This window comes from Phodopus roborovskii, unplaced genomic scaffold, assembly GCF_943737965.1.
Source record: "Phodopus roborovskii unplaced genomic scaffold, PHOROB, whole genome shotgun sequence".
Lineage (NCBI taxonomy): Eukaryota > Metazoa > Chordata > Mammalia > Rodentia > Cricetidae > Phodopus > Phodopus roborovskii.
In genome coordinates this window covers 39,033,750-39,053,000 of record NW_026125295.1, presented here as the reverse complement: position 1 = coordinate 39,053,000, position 19,251 = coordinate 39,033,750, and the positions used below count along the sequence as shown (strand labels likewise).

Here is a 19,251-nt window from a genome sequence, read left to right as displayed (position 1 = left end):
AAGGTGATGGTCTCTGAGATAAACTATACAGTTCATGCTGGAGACTTGAACAGTTGAGTTGTTATTGTCTGCTTAAATCTCACAGTGTTTTAAATAAGTTTAAAGTTGTGTTCATAGCTGTTGATCACTACATTTGGCCATCAGAGCAGAAGTTGGACATTTTGTTAGATGTAAGCCACCACATAAAAATTAATAAGGAAGAACTGCTTAAAGAAATAGAACTTAACTATTTATTAAGTAGACTTAAAATTAATACAAAATAGTATGTGTTTCTGGTAAGACTCCAAGGGCATAGGTAGGTACTTGTTTGTTTTGGCAATAGAAAGGAAAGTTATATATATATATAAATATATAATATATATTTATATATATATATTTTTTTTTTTTAATATATGTCATTTGACCCCATAGAATTTTTCTCACAGGAATTCTTCCCTCTCTCCCAAGATGTGAGGTATTTATACAACAAGATTGTTAGCTGAGCATGGTGCCTCATGCCTGCAGTCCCAGCACTTGGTAAGCTGAGGCAGAAGAATCACTGCACATTTGATTGAGACTATTCTGGGGTAGAGTGACTTCTATGTCAACCTGGGCTGCAAAGTGGGACCCTGTCTTTAAAAACAAATCAAAACAAAATAGAAACCAAACAATAACAAAACATGAGTAATGAGAAAAAAAAAAAATCACTGCCCACTAATAGAGGTATGGAGTCCTGCTTTAATAATAGGCTGAACCAGTGCGACCAGTTGAAGATAGCAATTAGAGTTAAATCAGCATATAGTACACTTTAGAAGGGATAATAAGGTACAGGAGTATATGAATTTATGAAATGATTATTTTTAAAGCAGAAGTTTAAACAGAGTAACATAGGTTTACCAAAGAAAAAGGAAAAAACTGGAACCTGAAGAAATGAGAAACAATACAAGTAACTCAAAGATTACTTTTTAAAATGGATTGGTATTTTTATATAACCTTAGTGCCTTTCTAAGCTTGAGAATACAAGTAAAAATAAGTAGCAGAAGTATAGGTACGTTTTTAAAATGAAATTCAGATCAGTGTATGAAACATGATCAGGATTTGATAGGTTAATATGAGAAAAATAGCACTAGTTGATTCTTTATGTATTTGTAATTGAAGTCAAGAATGATTAAGGAGAGGAGATAGCTGTCATTAACATGCCTGCCACACAGCCTGAAGATTTGAGTTCCATACCTAGCACCCATGTAGAAAGTCAAGTGTGGGTGGTAATTTAATGCTGGAGAAGCAGGTACAGGTACATCCCTTACCCAGTGAGAGAGCCCTTAGGGCCTAGCACATGGTGACGTACAGGCATTTACATACGTGTGCACACGTTGAATATGAAATGAATTGATCCTTTATAACAGTACTGATTGCCAAAAAGCTTTCTAGCTAGTCGTGCTCCAGCGGTGTTTGGAAAGATGGGATGGGTAAGGTATAAGTTGGTTGGAGGGCAGCTGAGCAGTAACTGCACTAACTGCACATAGGAACTAGACTCTTCTTCAGAAATGCTTACTGGAGATAGTTTACTAAAAGGACAGGCTGAAAGTACATGCAATGCAGATGAGTTCTGTTAGGTGGCCTGGATTTTCATGTGATAGGGTTATTCAGGTTTTGATGGGACCCTGACCAGAAGACTTTTATTGCTCTTTTCAGTGATGCTCTGTAGCAGGGTGTGTGATCTTTCAATTCAGACTCTTATCTTTCTAGGATTCTATTGGGGATAACACTTAAATTATCTGTCATTAGTGAGCGGAATAACTCTCATTTGGAAAATGACCATAAAGCTTAAAAACCAAACTAAGACATAACAAACATGTCCAAGGTGTTTTTTTGTTTTTCTTAAAGTCTTTGTGTTCCTGTTAATAATTAAAGAAAATAGTCATAATAAACAGTTTCTTAGCCTGAAAAAAAATCAGTGTATAGAACCATATCCATCAGGTAGGTAGGGGTATGTGTGTGTGTGTGCGCGTGCGTGCGTGCGTGTGTGCTGTGTTTTCTTGGAGGATTCTTGGGATAAACAGGTCTGTTACAGAGTCTCACTTCCCAGCCCATTTAACCTCAAAACTCACAGGCTGGCCTCAAGTTCTCAGATGTACTTCTGCCTCAGCTTCCCAAGTACAAAGGTTAAAAAGTGGAAGAAACCTGATTTGGGCTTATTCAGTTAAAGTAATTATCCATGGTGTTGCAAATGACAGGATTTTGTGCTTTTATATGTCTGAGAACTATTTTAGTGTGTTTGTGTACCATATTTTTGCTTTTATTTCCTTCATCAGTTGATATGCTCTTAAGTTGTTTCTTTTATTTGTTGTGAATAATACTGTAATCAACATGTGAGTGTAGATGTCTCTGACAGACTAGATCTATTTTTAATTTTTGGAAGAATCATATTTCTGTAACGGCTGTAGTAATTTTCAGTGTGCCTTTTTTGTCTGTATCTTTTCCACCTTTCTGATGCTGTTTTGAGATGCTTTGCATTTCCCTTGTGATTAGTGGAGCTGATTGTGTTGTTCCTATACCTGTAATTATTTATGTGCCTTGTTTTGTGAACTCTCTGTTTAAATCTGTTGCCCATGTTCGTTCCTCCCTCCTTCCCTCTCCCTCTCTCTTTTCCCCCTCTCTCTTTCTCTATCCATCCATTCATCCATCCTTCCTACTTACCCACCTACCTACCTACCTACATTTTTGAGAGGTAGGATCTCATTTAGTCCAGGCTGGCCTTGAACTTTCTAGGTAGCTAAGGATAATTTTGAGCTGTTCTTTCTGCCTCCATCTCCCCAGTGCTGGAATCATAGGCATGAACTTCTAGTGCCATCTTGCCCAATTTGGGGGGGGGGGGTTGTTTCTGAGTTCATTGTTGAATTCCTTATGTATTCTAGATATTAACCCTTTTTCGGCATATAGTTTGTAATGTTTTTCTCATATCTGTTGGGCTTTTTTTTTTTTTTTTTAAATGTCTTGTGTGATTTTTGCCATCCATCATTTGGAAATACTCCCCTGTATTTTTTGTACCTGTTCATAGTTCCTTTTGGAGTTTTTTTTTTTTTTTTTTTTTAAATATAGTCAGAGATAGGAATCTTTTTCATTTTTAAGTTTTATGTGTATGGGAGTTTTGCTGCATGAATATCTTTATATCACTGGCTGCCTGATGCCCATAGGAGCTAGAATGGAAACTGGAGTTACAGTTGGTGGTGAGCCATCATGTGGGTGCTAGGAATTGAACTTGCATCCTCTGGAACAGCAGCTAGTGCTCTTATGTATGGGCCATCTCTCTGCTCTACTCTGGGGACAATGCTCTTTTGGATAGACATTCTTAGTCCAGTGATTTTTTTAGTTTAGGAAACTGAAGCTTAAGGAAATTGCTAATTTTTGCAAAATCATTAGTTGGTATTTTGGCTATTATTTGAAGGTATCCAGTGTGATTTGTGAGTTTCATTCCTGACTACTATGCTCGACTTTCAACTCATAACTTGCAAATTTACTTTATATTATAGCCATAATTTCTATTTCCTTTCACTGAGGAAGGACAGTCAGTCCATGTAGTGTTATACATGTGTGTTTACTTTGCAGCCTTCTTACAGTACCTTACTGTGTGAAATTTTCTTTTTCTTTCAGCTTGGCAATCCCATCAGCACACCTCTAAAACGTCGTAAAATAAACACTCACGGAACTTTAATTAACACTATATCACTGCAACACTGCCAAAACTTTGAAAGTGTCATTTTGAACTGCCGAAGTATACGAGTTGGAACACTCTTTCGACTATTGGTAGAGCCTGTGATTGTAAGTACTTTGTTAAACTGTAGCTGTACTATTAAGACTCAGATGCCACTGACAAGGCTAATCAATAGTATTTAAAATTCATGAAGTTAGAGAAAGTTAATTGAATATCAAAATTTTTAAAGATTTCAGATTGGTTTAAGAGTATATAAATAATAATAACCCATTAGAAACTAGTAGATATGTAGATGCAATGTAAAATTCAAAGTAGTGTTTAATTTACTGTAGGAGATGCATGTGACTCATACTTACAGTTAAGTTCTGTCATTTAGTACTTTACTTTACAGGTTGAATACCCCTAGTCCAAAAATTCAAAATTCTCTGGTCTGAAACTTTGAGTGCTGACTGACAGTAACTTAAAAGTTTTATGTTGCTGGATATAGTGGTAAAATATTCTTGAGCCAGATGTGCTGTTGTGTACCCCAGCCATTTTGGAGGCTGATGCATTGGAATCACCAGGGAGTTGGGTATAGTGGCATAGTTACAAGCAAGCAAACAGAACAAGCCAGCTCGGATAATACAGTTAGAGGCACTGCCCTCAGTTTTATTTAAAAAAAAAAAAAAAAGGTTGAGATGCTTGTAGGGGTAAAGCTCAGTGAGACCTCGAGCATAGCATGCTTCAAACCTTCTGTTCGGTCCTCAGTGCTGGTTGGGATAAGAGAGTTTTAGATTTGGAACATTTTCAGATTAGGGATATTTAAACACTAAAGCCTTAAGGAAATATTCCACATGACTACTTCCAAAATCGAAACTGCTTCTGGTCCTCAACATTTTTAAATTTTGGACTAAGAACACTTGGCCTGTGTTTACTTTTCATATATTTGTTTACTAATATTAATACGTGTTATTCTTCAATACATTTCAAAGTATCTGCCTCCTTTAGAGTCTCTTGAAGTCTCTAAACACAAGGTAATTTGATTCAGGATTATTACTTAGACTTAATGGTAACTGCTCTCTACATTGAAATCATTAGAAAAGTTAACATTTTTTTGCAAGGGGGAGTGTTTCAAGACAGGGTTTCTCTGTGTTACTCTGCATGTCCTGGGTCTCACTCTGTAGACCAGGCTGACCTTGAACTCAAAGATCTGCCTGCCTCTTTCTCCTGAATGCTTGGATTAAAGGCTTGCTCCACCAACACCTGGCTAAAATTAAGCCATTTTATAACCACCAATAAATGATTCAAGGAAAGAATGTCAATGGATGCTAAAATCATTGCGTAAAATATATTCAATATATATCCAGTGTGTGCAAATATATCCAAAGATATTGTTTTTGTTTAGATTATTTGGTTGCATGTGGATAAATGTGGAAATAATGTGAAAGCCTAGCAGTTATTGTTGAGGCCAGGTGAATAAGCTTATCATCACCAATGAGACAGCCCGACACTTGAAGTATGATAATGTCGGATTTCAGTATATCACCCATTACTTTTTTACTGAAAATGTATGGCCTGGATCCTTTCAGGAAATTGTATGTTTTGTATAACTTAGATCTCATAAAAGCCATGTCACGAATGGAGAGGCAAGATTCTAGTGTAGAGTAGACATAATGGATGTATGCCATAAAATATTGACAGAATAGTGGCTGAGGGAAAGTTAAAACAGGGATCAATGAATAATTGTGAGCATTTATGAAAATTTAAGTATAAACTATATACTGAAGAAGTTAGTCTTGATTTCTTAGATGTGCTGATGATATTTTAGTTGCATAAGAAAATGTTTTTGTTCTGAGAAGATTCATGCTGAAGAAATCCATTTGAGGGTGAAGTTATGGCTGCTGCCTGCTTTGTAACTTTTTTTTTTAAGTAAAAATATAATGTGTAAAAACTAATGTGGTAGATGCATAAATATGACTTGATGAATCCAGGAAAGGAGTGTTCGGGTAGGTTTTTTGAGAGTTTTTCTCTGTGGCTTTGGAGGCTGTTCTGGAACTAGCTTTTATAGACCAGGCTAGTCTCGAACTTACAGAGATCTGCCTGTCTCTACCTCTCGAGTGCTCTTCAGGTAGGCTTTTATTCCATCAACTTCTCTAATAGATGTTCAGAATAGCTGAGATTTGTATTATTATTATTATTATTATTATTATTATTATTATTATTATTTTTGAGGGGTGGATATTTCATCTTCAATTTAAGCACATAGTATCTGGCTCAGTTTTTCTGCCTTCTGTATACATATGGACTATATGTGTCATTTAGAGTATATAGAACAAATCTTAATCTACCATCAGCACTAATTTGTTGTTTTCTTTTTTAAAGTTTTCTTTAGAGTCAATCAGGATACATCTAGATGGTAAGCTGTTTTTTTGTTTTTGTTTTTGTTTTTTTTAATCTGTACATCCACTAAAGCTTTGTCTACACTGATCCATTTTTTTATAGTAATAAAATAAATAACCATAGAACTCATTAATTAGTTAATGCATCTTACATAGGCCCAGGTCTTTATGTAATTTCATTCTGCAGTGTAACAAAGCCCTTTTTATTTGGGGGGGGGGGCTGTTTTATAAAGTTTTTTTGTTTTGTTTTATTGAATTATATATTTTTTCACACTCCATTCCCCCCTCTCCTCTTTGCTTCTACCCTCCCCCTACCCCCCCCACACACTCCCAATTTACTCTGGAGATTGTGTTTATTTCCCCTTCCTAGGCAGATCTATATATGTCTCTCTTAGGGTCCTCTAGGTTCTCTGGGGTTGTGGCCTATAGTCTAGTTGTCCTTTGCTTTATGTCTAAGATCCACTGATGAGTGAGTACATATTATATTTCTCTTTCTGGGTCTGGGTTACTCCACTCAGTATGGCTTTTTCTAGTTCTATCCATTTGCCTCCAAATTTCAAGATGTCTTTGTTTTTTACTGCTGAGTAGTACTCCATTGTGTAAATGTACCACATTTCCCTTATCCATTCTTCAGTTGAGGGGCATCTGGGTTGATTCCATGTTCTTCTAGCTATTACAAATAATGCTGCTATAAACATAGTTGAGCAAATGGCCTAATGGTGTAAGTATGTATCCTTTGGGTATATGCCCAAAAATGGTATTGCTGGGTCTTGAGGTAGATTGTTAGCCAATTTTCTGAGAAACTGCCATACTGATTTTCACAGCGACTGTGCAAGTTTGCACTCCCACCAGCAATGGAGGAGTGTTCCCCTTACTCCACATCTTCTCCAGAGTAAGCAGTCATCAGAGATTTTGATCTTGGCCATTCTGATAGGTCTAATGTGGTATCTCAAAGTTGTTTTGATTTGTGTTTCTATGATGACTAACTAAGGCTGTTGAACATTTCCTTAAGTGTCTTTGATCTTTTGAGATTCTTCTGTTGCCAGTTCTCTTTTTTGATCTGTACCCCATTTGTTGTTGTTTTTTGTTGGATTATTTGGTCTTTTGATATCTAGTTTCTTGAGATCTTTGTGTATTTTGGGGATGAGCCATCTGTCACATGTGGGGTTGGTAAAGATCTTTTCCTGTTCAGTAGGCTGCCATTTTGTCCTGTTGACCATGTTTTGCTTTACAGAAGCTTCTTAGTTTCAGGAGGTCCTATTTATTGATTGTTGCTTTCATTGTCTGTGCTACTGGTGTTATATTTGGGAAGTGGTCTACTCTGCCAATGTTCAAGACTTCTTCTCACATTCTCTTCTATGAGGTTCAGTGTGATTGGTTTTATGTTGAGGTCTTTAATCCACTTGGACTTGAGTTTTGTGTAAGGTGATAAAAATGGATCTATTTGTGTTCTTCTGCATGTTGACATCTGGGTATGCCATCACCATTTGTTGAAGACGTTTTCTTTTTTCCCATTTTATAATTTTATCTTCTTTATCAAAAATCAGGTGTTCATAGGTGTGTGGATATCAGGCTCTTCAATTCAATTATATTGGTCCACCTGTTTGTTTTTATGCCAATACCAAGCTGGTTTCATTACTGTAACTCTATAGTACGGTTTGAAGTCAGGTATGGTGATGCCCCTAGAAGTTCCTTTATTGTACAGGATTGTTTTGGCTATCCTGGGTTTTTTGGTTTTCTATATGAAGTTGAGTATTGTCCTTTCGAGACCTGTGACAGTTTTTGCTGGGTATTGCATTGAATATGTAGATTGCTTTTGGTAAGATTATCATTCTTACTGTGTTGATCCTACCTATCCAAGAGCATGGGAGATCTTTCTATTTTCTGATGTCTTCTTCAGTTTCTTTCTTCAAAGACTTAAGTTCCTGTCATATAAGTCTTTCACTTGTTTGGCTAGAGTTACCTCAAGATTTTTTTTGTTATTTGTGGCTATTGAAAAGGGTGTTGTTTCTCTAATTTCCTTCTCAGCCAGTTTAGTTTATCATCTGTGTAAAGGAAGGCTACTTACTGATTTTTTTTTTTTTTTTTTTTTTTTGGAGCTCAGCTTGTATCCTGTTTCATTGGTGAAGGGGTTTATCAGTTGTAGTAGTTCCCTGGCAGAATTTTTGTATACTTATGTATACTGTCATATCGTCAGCAAATAACGAAAGTGTGACCTTTTTTTCCCCCCAGTTTGTATCCCCTTGATCTCCTCTTGCTATCTTATTGCTCTAGGTAGTACTTTGAGTACTATAGTGAATAGATATGGAGAGGGTGGACATCCTTTCTTGTTCCTGATTTCAGTGTGGCTGCTTTGAGTTTCTCTCCATTTAGTTTGGTGTTGGCTTTTGGGTTACTATATATTGCCTTTATTGTGTTTATATATGTTCCTTGTATCCCTGCTCTCTCCAAGACACTTACCCTGAAAGAGTATTGATGTTTTTTTTGAAGATTTCTTCAGCATCTCATGAGATGATCATGTGGTTTCTTCTTTTAGTTTGTTTATATGGTGAATTACATTGACAGATTTTCATATGTTGAACCATCCCTGCATCTCTGGGATGAAGCCTACTTGGTCATGGTGATGATTTTTCTGATACCTTTTTTTTTTTTTTTTTTTTTTTTTTTTTTTTGAGTCTGTCAGTATTTTATTTTATTGAGAATTTTTGTATCAATGTATGAGGTAGATTGGTCTATCGTTCTCCTTCTTAGTTGTATCTTTGTGTGGTGTGGGTATCAGTGTAGCTGTAGCCTCAAGAGTTTGGCAGTGTTCCTTCTGTTGTGTTGAGTAATGAGTATTGGTATTAACTGTTTTTTGAATTTCTGGTCAAATTCTGCGCTGAAACCATCTGGTCCTGGGCTTTTTTTGGTTGTGAGACTTTTCATTTCTATTTCCATAGGTCTATTTAATTTGTTTAACTGGTCTTAATTTTGATATTTGATACTTACCAGAAAAATTTCCATTTCCTGTAAATTTTTCAATTTTGTGGAGTATGGGTTTTTGAAATATGAACTGGTGGTTCTCTGGATTTTTCTCAGTGTCTGTTGTTATATCCCCCTTTTCATTTCTGATTTTGTTAATTTGGATATTCTCTCTCTGACTTTTGGTTAATTTGAATAAATATTTGTCTTGTTGACCCCTCCCCCCCCAAGAACCAACTTTGTCTCATTGATTCTTGGTATTGTTTTCTTTGTTTCTACTTTATTGACTTCAACCCTCGGTTTGATTATTTCTAGCTGTCTGCTCCTTCTGGGTTAGTGTGCTTCTTTTGCTTTCAGTTCTATTAATTCTCTAGTGTGGAATTTCTCCAGCTTCTTCATGTCGGCATTTAATGATGTGAACTTTCCTCTTAGCGCTGCTAAACTTAGCACTTCCTAAATTTTAGGAAGTCTTTAACTTTATGTCTTCCTTGACCCAATTGTGATTCAGTTGAGCATTGATCAATTTCCATGAGTTCATGGGCTTTCTGCAGTTAGTGTTGTTGAATTCTAACTTTAAGCCATAGTGATCCGATAAGATTCAGGGTGTTGTTTCAATATCTTTGTATCTATTGAGGTGTTTTTGTTTTTGTTTTTTGTTTTTTTTAACTGGATATGTGGTCAGTTTTAGAGACAGTCCCATGCGGTGCTGAGATGAAGGTGTTTGGGTTAAATGTTCTATAAATGTCTGTTGGGCCCATCTGAGTCATAGCATCTGTTAGTACCTTTATTTCTCTGTTTAGTTTCTCTTTGGGAGACCTGTCCAGAGGTGAGCATAGGGTGTTGAAATCTCCCACAATTCATGTGTGGGGCTTGATGTGTGATTTAAGCTTTAATAATGATTCTTTGAAAATAAGGGTGCCATTGTATTTGAGGCATAGATGTTCAAAATTGAGGCTTCATCTTGACGGATTTTTTCCTGTGATGATTATGAAATGAGCTTCTTCATCTCTTTTGACTAATTTTAGTTTGAAGTCTGTTTTGTTGGCTGTTAGGACAGCTACACCACCTTGTTTCTTAGGTCCATTTGATTGGAAAATCTTTTCCCAACCCTTTACTGTGAGGTAACATGTGTCTTTGTAGTTGAGATGGGTTTCTTGTTTGCTGCAGAAGGATGGATTCTGTTTTCCTATCCAATCTGTTAGCCTGTTTCTTTTTATAGGCAAATTTATTCCATTGATACTGAGGGATAATAATGACCAGTGATTGCTAGTTTCTGTTGTTTTTGGTGTCATTGTGTGTGTATTTCTCTTCTTAGGGATTTGCTGGTGTGGGATTATCTATTTCTTTTGTTTTTTTGTGAACTTCCTTGGGTTCGAATTTTTCTTCTAGTAGGGCTGGATTTGCGGGTAGGTATTGTTTAAATCTGATTTTGTTATGGAATATCTTGTCTCCGTCTATGGTGATTGAAAGCTTTGCTGGATATAAAATGGTCTGTCCTGTCCATGTGGTCTCTTAGTGTGTGCATAATGCCTGACTAGGACCTTCTGGCTTTCATTGTTTCCATTGAGGAGTCAGGTGTTACTATGATAGGATTGCCTTTATATGTTACTTGGCCTTTTTACTTTGCAGCTCTTAATATTCTTTCTTGATTATTATATGGCAGGGGACTTTTTTTGTTTTGTTTTTTGGTGTCCCCCTCCCCCCCCCCCCAGTATATTTGGTGTTCTATAACCTTACCGTACATCTTTAGGTTGGGAAAGTTTTCTTATGATTTTCTCAAATATATTTTCTGTGCCTTTGAGCTGGTCTTCCTCTTGTTCTTCTATCCCTATTATTATTAGGTTTGGCCTTTTCATAGTGTCCCAGATTTTCTGGATATTTTGTGTTAAGAAATTTAAATTTAACATTTTCTTAAACCTATGAATCTATTTCCTCTATCATATCTTCAACACCTGAGATTCTTTCTTCCATATTTTGTATTCTGTTGTTTATGCTTGCATCTGTAGTTCCTGATTGTGTGCCCAGATTGGTTTCTGTTTTCTTTATTGCCTCTATTTCAGTTTTTAAACCTTGAACTGTTTTCTTCAACACTTTTTCTTGGTTTTCTTTAAGGAAAATCTCCTCCAACTCTTTGTCTTTTCCTCCATTTCTTTAAGGGAGTTTTTCATTTCTTTAAAGGGCTCATTCATCTTCATAAAGTTATTTTTAATGTCACTTTCCTCTGCTTCATCTTCATTGGGATGTTCTAGTCTTGTTACTATAGTTCTGGTGGTGCTGTATTGCTCTTTGTGTTATGGAGTATATTCTTGCCTTGTCTGCCCATCTCTTCTTCCAGTCGGTATAGGGGAGTCTATGCTTCAGGGGGCCCCTCTTCCTCCAATTAGTGTAGTTGGAAACTGTTGCTTTGTTGAACACTCCCTTGGATGCAGGCAGGGTTGAGCCACCAGTCATCACTCCTTCAAGTGTTGATGGACTCAAGGCTTAGATGGTCTCTCCTCTCGTGTAGGCAGGGCCAGACACAGGTGCAACCGGGGCTGAGGCTCAGGCTCATGTGATTGGATAGTCTGCTGCCACTGTCCTGATGCTGTCTCCTGTCATGGCCTGGACTGGCTGTGGCAATGTCTCTGCACGGCCAGAGGCACTTCTTAAGAAAGTTTATGGAAGTTTGCTGCTTTCAATAATTCTGGACCTCTTGCTCACCGTTGATGACCCCTCTCTCCCTCTCCTGACTTCAAATGAATTTCTTTTAGTTTTTGGTTTTTCAAGACAGGATTTCTCTGTGTCCTGGAATTCACTGTAAATCAGGCTGGCCTCGTACTCAAAGAGATCCTCCTGCTTCTAATTCCCTAGAGGACAGGGATTAAAGGAGTGCTCCACCATGCATAGGTTGAAATGCTTTAGTATAGAGTATGATAAGTGACTAATTTTAAGCCTGCATTTCCTTCATTTGTGGTTTGCCAGTTTAAAATTTTACTCCTTTTTCATTTCTTGTTTCTCTCTAGCACCAGAAAGTGATCCTGTAGAGATTATTTTAAATACCTCTGATCTAACTAAATGTGAATGGTGTAATGTCCGGAAATTACCAGTAGTGTTCCTCCAGGCAATACCACCAATTTATCAAAAGCTGAGCATGCAGCTGCAAATGAATAAAGAAGAGAAAGTTTGGAATGATTGTAAAGGAATGAACAGGTTAACAAGTAAGTTTTGTAAACAAATTACAACTAAGAAGAAGGTCTACTGGGTAGCAAAATAGGAGTGTTTGGAAAGTTTTATCATCCATCATGAGAAGTTGAAGCAGTGATTATCAGATCAGTCATCACTTACTTCATTATGTGATATACTTAACTTTGTGAAATGAGTACAGCAGCCTCTGAGGAAAAGCCCACAGAAAGTAGAAGGGCTAAAGATAAACCCTGGATACATCTAAACCATTTAGAAAGTTTGATAATTGGGTTAAAACTCAAAAGATCTGAAGTCTGTAACACTAAGTAAAGTGAATTTCACTGATGTGACTGCTGAGTTAAGTTCCTGTAAGAAGCTGGAACTAGGAAACTTTGGAGTAGGTAGAAGAAATATTTCTTCTTTAAATGGATGTGGTTCTTTAGTTTGTGCCATAGCAACACAGCTGTTCATATAATAAGTGCATTTGGGCTGGAGAGACAGTGGTCAAGAGCACTTACTAACTGGTCTTGCAGAGTATGTGGGTTTATTTCTCAGCACCATCATGGCAGCTCACAATTATCTGTGTAATGTCCTCTTCTGGCCTCTGTGGGCCCCAGGAACATAAGTCCTACCTGACATACATGAAGGCAAACACATGCACACACAATAAAAATAATTAATAAAAAAAAACACTTTAGCATTAATTGCAGGTTCAGCTTAGCAGTGAATAAATGCTAATATAACTAAAATCTGGCAGTTAGTGAACACCAGCTATGCAGGTCTCATCTGGAAATAATACTGTGTGCTTAGCATTTTCCTAATCATTCTTAGCAGAAATGCTAATTGGTATCTATTTCTGACTATAAATTAGTTTTTAATTCTTTTAGAACTATGGGCTGTTAACCTTCATAATGCTTCCACCCTTTAATACAGTTCTCATATTGTGGTGACCCCAGCCCATAAAATTATTTCATTACCATTTAATAACTGTAATTTTACTACTGATGTGAATCACAATGTAAATATCTGATATCCAGGGTATTGTATATGTGAACCCTATGGGATCATGACCTATAGTTTGAGAACTGTTATTTTAGTAGAAGCAGATTGTTTACATATTTTTAAATAGCTTTGTTAATGTGCTACACTGGATTTGGTTCCTTTGTTTGGTAACTTAACATTTCCAGGTAACACTGCTCATTTTTCCAATATTAATGTGTGTTCCCTATGTTCTTAACACTGTTATGGATATATATTCTAGAACTTATAATCACCTAGGATATAGTTGATACTCTTCTTATTTGTATGTGCAAATGCACATGTATGTCCAAGCGTGGGTGTGCATGTACAGATGTGGAAGCCCAAGGTCTACCTCAGGTTTTGTTCAACTTTTGAGATTGTCTTTCACTGAGACTTGTCATGTAGACTGGACTGGTGGGTATGCAAACCATGGATCTGCCTGCTTCTGTCCACACACCCAGCTTTTTTATGTGGGTCTGGGAATCAGACAGGTTCTTTCTCATGCTTGGGTGGCAAGCACTTTATTGACTGAATTATCTCCTCAACCCTCTTTGGCTCTCCCCTCCCCCTTTTGAGAGAGTATGTTTGTATTCACTATGTAGCCCAGGCATTCCAAAAACTCTTGGCATTCCTCCTGCCTTTGGTTTACAAGTGCTAGAATTAAAGGTACAAGTCACCATACTCATCACTTATTGGTATGTTCTAAAATTGTTTAACTTATTTTTTTCTCTCAGCCTTATAGTTATATTTATTTCTTTACAGGTTTAGAAGAGCAGTACATTATTTTAATTTTTCAAACTGGCCTTGATCCTCAGGCAAATGTGGTCTTTGAAAGTATCATTACTGACATTGGTATAAAGAATAATGTTTCCAACTTTTTTGCGAAAATTCCTTTTGAAGAAGCCAATAGCAGACTTGTTGCCTGTACAAGAAGCTATGAAGAGAGCATCAAAGGAAATTGTGTGCAAAAAGAGAACAAAGTGAAAACTGTAATTATATTTAAAAGTCTTATAGTAATTTTAATAATGTGTAATTGTTTGTTTTTTGTGATGCTGGGGATCAAACCCAGGGCTTCTGCACATGTTAAGCAGCTACCTTGTCCCTGAGCCACACCCTCAATAGTAATGAGGAATTTAAAATGTATAACAGCATTTGATACAAATTGTGGGATCTTTTTTAATTCTTTCCACAACGTTATTTCTCTTCCATCTTTCTCTCTGTACCTCATTCTGAGCATATATCAAATAGATCGTTACCCTATGTTCTAGAGTTGAGGCTTAGGTCCCCCATGCATAGTACATATTTGTTTTAACATATTGACAACACTTTGTCAAAAAGTTCACACAGTTTCGTGGAAGTGCCTCAGCTAGGTAACTCTCAAGCTGTGTGAACCATAGGCCATGCTAGAACTGTATCATTTGTACAGCTATTGGGTTTTACTAGTTTTGAGTTTTGAGGGTTTCTCTGTTTATTGGGTATAAATCTCTCAACCTGGCTATAATCTTAGAAATGTGGGCTACTTAAGGCATAATTTGATGGGGTTTGTTCACTTGTTTTAGGGCCTTGCTTTATAAGCTGACCACAAACTGGCTGTCCTGCCTGCTGTATGTGTTAGGTTCTGGAATTGCGCCTATGTCTACCACAATCAGCTGGAAACTGTTTTTTTTTTTTTTTTTTTTTTTTACTCATTCCATTTTTGAGATGGCTCTCACTTTGTAGCTCTGGCTAGCCTACGATTTACTATGTAGACCAGGCTAGCCTAAAAACCACCCCCACTTCAAGGGCCAGAATTAAAGGTATGCATCACCACGCCTGACAAGCTTTTCTTTTTATTGCTCTCTTGAGCAATTATTCATCTTTCTTAGGCTATATATCTACCCCCAAGATACAGTCTTGATAAATGATCTAGATCTCATACATGTAGTAGATGGCAGGGAAATGGGGGAAGAGGGGAAACCTCTTTTGCAGATATAAAACTACGTTTCCTGTAGTAACTCTTAAGCTCATTTAGCTGTATGTTTTCAGTGCCTATGCCCCACTCCCTGTAGGCTGCCTAACCTTTGAACTAAGGTAGGTTTTTACTACTTGAAGGAAAAAAGAAAAAAAAAACTACTTTAGGGTTTATTTTACTTAGTTTCTTCAAATATTTCCAGTCTGATTCAATATGAATAGTAGAAATAAACTGGAAAGCCATTATTACATATTGTCTGGGAGCTACAAGTGAAAGCAGTCCTGTTCCTGGCTGTTTGCTTCTCATTCTATATTCTGCGGCAGGATCTTGCTGTAGCCTTGGCTGCCCTCACGCTCACTTTAGAGACCAGGCTGTCTGAAGCCTGCAGTGAGCCTGTCTACATCTCCTGAGTATCTAGGTTATAGGTGTGCGTTTTCCATTGAAACACCTTTTCTGCTTTGCTCTTTTTATTTAAAAAACAAAACAAAAAACAAAACTTCACAAATTGGTTATTTTCTTTTCCAGGTGTCCTTTGAATCTAAAATACAACTTAGAAGCAAACAAGAATTGCAGTTTTTTGATGATGATGAAGAAGAAGCTGGAGAGAGCCACACCATCTTTATTGGCCCTGTAGAAAAGTGAGAAAATTCTTCTGGGTTTGAAGTACTTAAAAAACATCTATTTTTGTGTTTAGTAATGCTTTCTTCTTCCTTTATTATAGATTGATAGTGTATCCACCACCTCCAGCTAAGGGAGGCATCTCTGTTACCAATGAGGACCTGCACTGTCTAAGTGAAGGAGAGTTTTTAAATGATGTCATAATCGACTTTTATTTGAAGTAAGTTAGCTAACTTACTAGTAAAGCTTTAACCATTCTGCTATTGCATATCCTTTTAAATCCTTGTTTTATAAAGTCAGACTATTTTGATTGGAATTTGATCACTGCAACATACTCTGACATGTAAGAGTAAACCTCTATTCAAGTATTTTATTGTGCCTACATTTCCACATTTAAAAATGAGAATAAGGGGTTGTAATATATGTAATATAATATATGTGAGGTTGTAAGGATAGTGTCCAGCATAGTTTTCATAAATACCAACTTAACCATGTGTATTTTCTGGTATGAGTAATAAAAGAAGTCACATACATGAAACAAAATAGAGCCTATCCTTCATGTATGCAGGCTATTTTCCTAATTTATTTCAGTGTATTTTATAATGCATAACATTTTTTGAAACCTGCAAAATTGATTTAATAGCCTACTAGTGGAATTCATCTTGTACTTTGAGAGGGAAAAGGCATATAACTCCAGCTCCAGGGGGTCTTGACACCCTCTTGTGGCCTCTGTGCTGGCACCAACACTCACATGCTCATAAAACAAAGGATGAATAGCATATTTTTAATGATGCTTTAGATGGGGTTTAGGTGGGGCTCAGCTTGCCTTAGATAGGAACACTTGGCTAGCTTATTTTATGCCTATTGTTCTATAAAATTATTACAAAGGATTGTTGAAATCTCCAGATGTGCTGACTTTAAAAGCCACCTGTATTTCAAAGTCTGTTGGTAGGAAAACCTTGGAGAATTAATTAACCTTTATCATTATATGATACCCTTTCTTATCCCTGATCTTCCTGTTCTTGGGTCTGCTTTGTTGACAATAGAGATTTTTCCCCCCACTTTTATAGCAAGCATTTCCTCCTTTTAACTGTATTTTGGGGTTATTATTGTTATTATTACTTTGCAACAGAGTCTTATATATCCCAGACTGGTCTCCAGCTTACTGTGTAGCTGAAGATGACCTTGGACTTCTACCTTGCTTGCTGAGATTGCAGGAGTATGCCACCACAACCAGCAAGCAGCTGAAAACTTGCTTGTGTGCTATTTGCAGAATAAGCCTCGGGCATCATACATGCTAAGCAAGCACTCTGCCAACTGACCCCTGATACTCTTGTAACTCTTTGTGCTTCATATTTAAATAATCTTTAGTTTTTATATTATACTAAAAACTGTTTGTAATCCTGACTTTATTTCTAATTAAATTTCATATAATAAATGTTGCCGGAAGCCAGGTGGAGCTGGCATATGCTTTTATCCCAGTACTCAGGAGGCAGAGGCAAGCAGACATCTATGAGTTTGAGGCCATCCTGGTCTAAAAGCTACACAGAAAAACCCTGTCTCAGGGGGAAAAAAATGTTGCCTGACTTTATTTGCATTGCCAGCTCCCAAATAATGTCACAGAGACTTATTAATTATGAAAGCTGGGCTTTAGCTTAGGCTTGTTTCCATCTAGCTATTAAGAATTAAATTTATTCATTTATATTAACCTACATTTTTGCCATGTGGCTCTTTACCTCTCCTCCATACGGTTCGTCCAATTTCCTCCACATCTTCTTGCTGGCTAATCTCTGCCTCTGATTCTTCCCAGAGTTTCTGTCTGTGTCCAGAAGTCCTTCCTGTCCTCTCCTGCCTAGCTATTGGCTGTTCAACTCTTGATTAAACCAATTAGAAGGTGCCTTGCCAAAGACATATCTCACAGTCTATAAAAAGATGGTACCATAATAAATAAACTTCTGATGTAAAACTTAGTTAATAAAGGAAATCTAGGAAATTAATATATACTTATAAATTTTTACTAGTATCTCTAATGATGTTTTTATAAGTGAAATAAAAGGACAGTTTTTCTTGTTCTGTGGGGGTTTGTTGCAGTTTTTTTTAACTGTGTGTGTGTGTGGGGGGCAAATGTGCATAAGTACCCACCAAAGCCAGGAGAGTGTCAGATCCCCTGGAACTGGAGGTATGGGGAATTGTGAGCTGCCCAAGTAGTTGCTAAGAAGTGAACAGGGAACCTCTGGAAGAATAGAAAGTACCTTTAACTGCCAGTGTCTCTCCAACTTCTTATTTTACTTATTTGAGAAGGTGCTTGGGGGGGGGGGCTGGAAAGATGGCTCAGTGGTTAAGAACATTACCAGGTCTTCCAGAGGTCCTTAGTTCAATTCCAAGCAACCACATGATGGCTCACAACCATCTGTAATGAAATCTGGTGCCCTCTTCTGGCCTGCAGGAATACATGTAGACAGGACATTGTATGCATAATAAATAAATAAATAAATAAGAAAGAAAGGAAAAAAAGAGGCCTTGGGACTGTGGAGATGGTTCAGTGGGAGAGAGTGCTTGCTCTATAAGCAAGAGGCTTCAGCTTGAATCCCTAGCTCTTGTGTGCAAAGCCCATCTGCCTTCACTTGCCTGTGACCTCAGCATCAGGGGAGGGTGAGCAGAGACAAACAGATCTACAGAGCTAGCTGGCCAGCTAGTCAAAGCTATAATAGAGTGATAGATGAGAATTAAGGTCTTTAAAGGCATGGATTTAGAGGCTGGGAAGATGTCTCAACAGTTAAGAACACTTCCTGTTTTTGCAGATAATCCAGGTTCAGTTTCTAGCGTCCACATGGTAGCTTACAGCTGTCTTTGACTCTAGATCCAGGGGAACCAGTACCCTCTTCTGGCTTACCTGGGCTCCAGGCACACGTAAATACACAAAAATATGTGAAATGCTTTACATTGCCTAAAGGTATTTTGATGACTATTGCATCTAATACATGAAGCAAACTTCATTTCTTAAAGATGGTGATTATGATGGCCAAATAAATGTATATCACTGCTTGATTGTTGTCTATTGAGTGAACTGTGATCCATCATATGATCATTGTCTTTGCTTAAAATAGATATTTGGTGCTTGAAAAACTGAGGAAAGAAGATGCTGACCGAATCCATATATTCAGTTCTTTTTTCTATAAACGCCTTAATCAGAGAGAGAGGAGGAACGCTGAGACAGCTAACCTGTCGTAAGTCAGACCTCAACAATTGAGTTGGGAGTTATTTCTTGGTCTCCTCGGGTATCAGTTCCCCATATCTCTCATGGGTATCAAATTTACAGATGGTCATATGCTGTAAACAGAATGCTACAGGATTGCATATGGCCTGTACATATTCTTTCAATACTTCATAGGAATACTTGTACTGTAGTGTAACACATCAGATATTTGTTAGGCTGTATTCTTAAGTGAGTAATGACAAGAAAAAGG

At 37.1% G+C, this 19,251-nt stretch overlaps 1 protein-coding gene across 4 annotated transcripts in view; it reads left to right on the top strand.

The window, feature by feature from the left end:
* Window positions 1–19,251, top strand: part of Senp6 (SUMO specific peptidase 6) — a 77,360-nt gene that overhangs the window by 46,421 nt on the left and 11,688 nt on the right. For all 4 annotated transcript variants that reach the window (XM_051173140.1, XM_051173131.1, XM_051173157.1 and 1 more), the window contains 7 exons: window positions 3,634–3,801; window positions 6,056–6,089; window positions 12,036–12,230; window positions 13,978–14,204; window positions 15,692–15,804; window positions 15,888–16,004; window positions 18,892–19,011. In XM_051173140.1, the coding sequence (XP_051029097.1) occupies window positions 3,634–3,801; window positions 6,056–6,089; window positions 12,036–12,230; window positions 13,978–14,204; window positions 15,692–15,804; window positions 15,888–16,004; window positions 18,892–19,011 (974 nt within the window). The remainder of the gene's footprint in view (window positions 1–3,633; window positions 3,802–6,055; window positions 6,090–12,035; window positions 12,231–13,977; window positions 14,205–15,691; window positions 15,805–15,887; window positions 16,005–18,891; window positions 19,012–19,251) is intronic.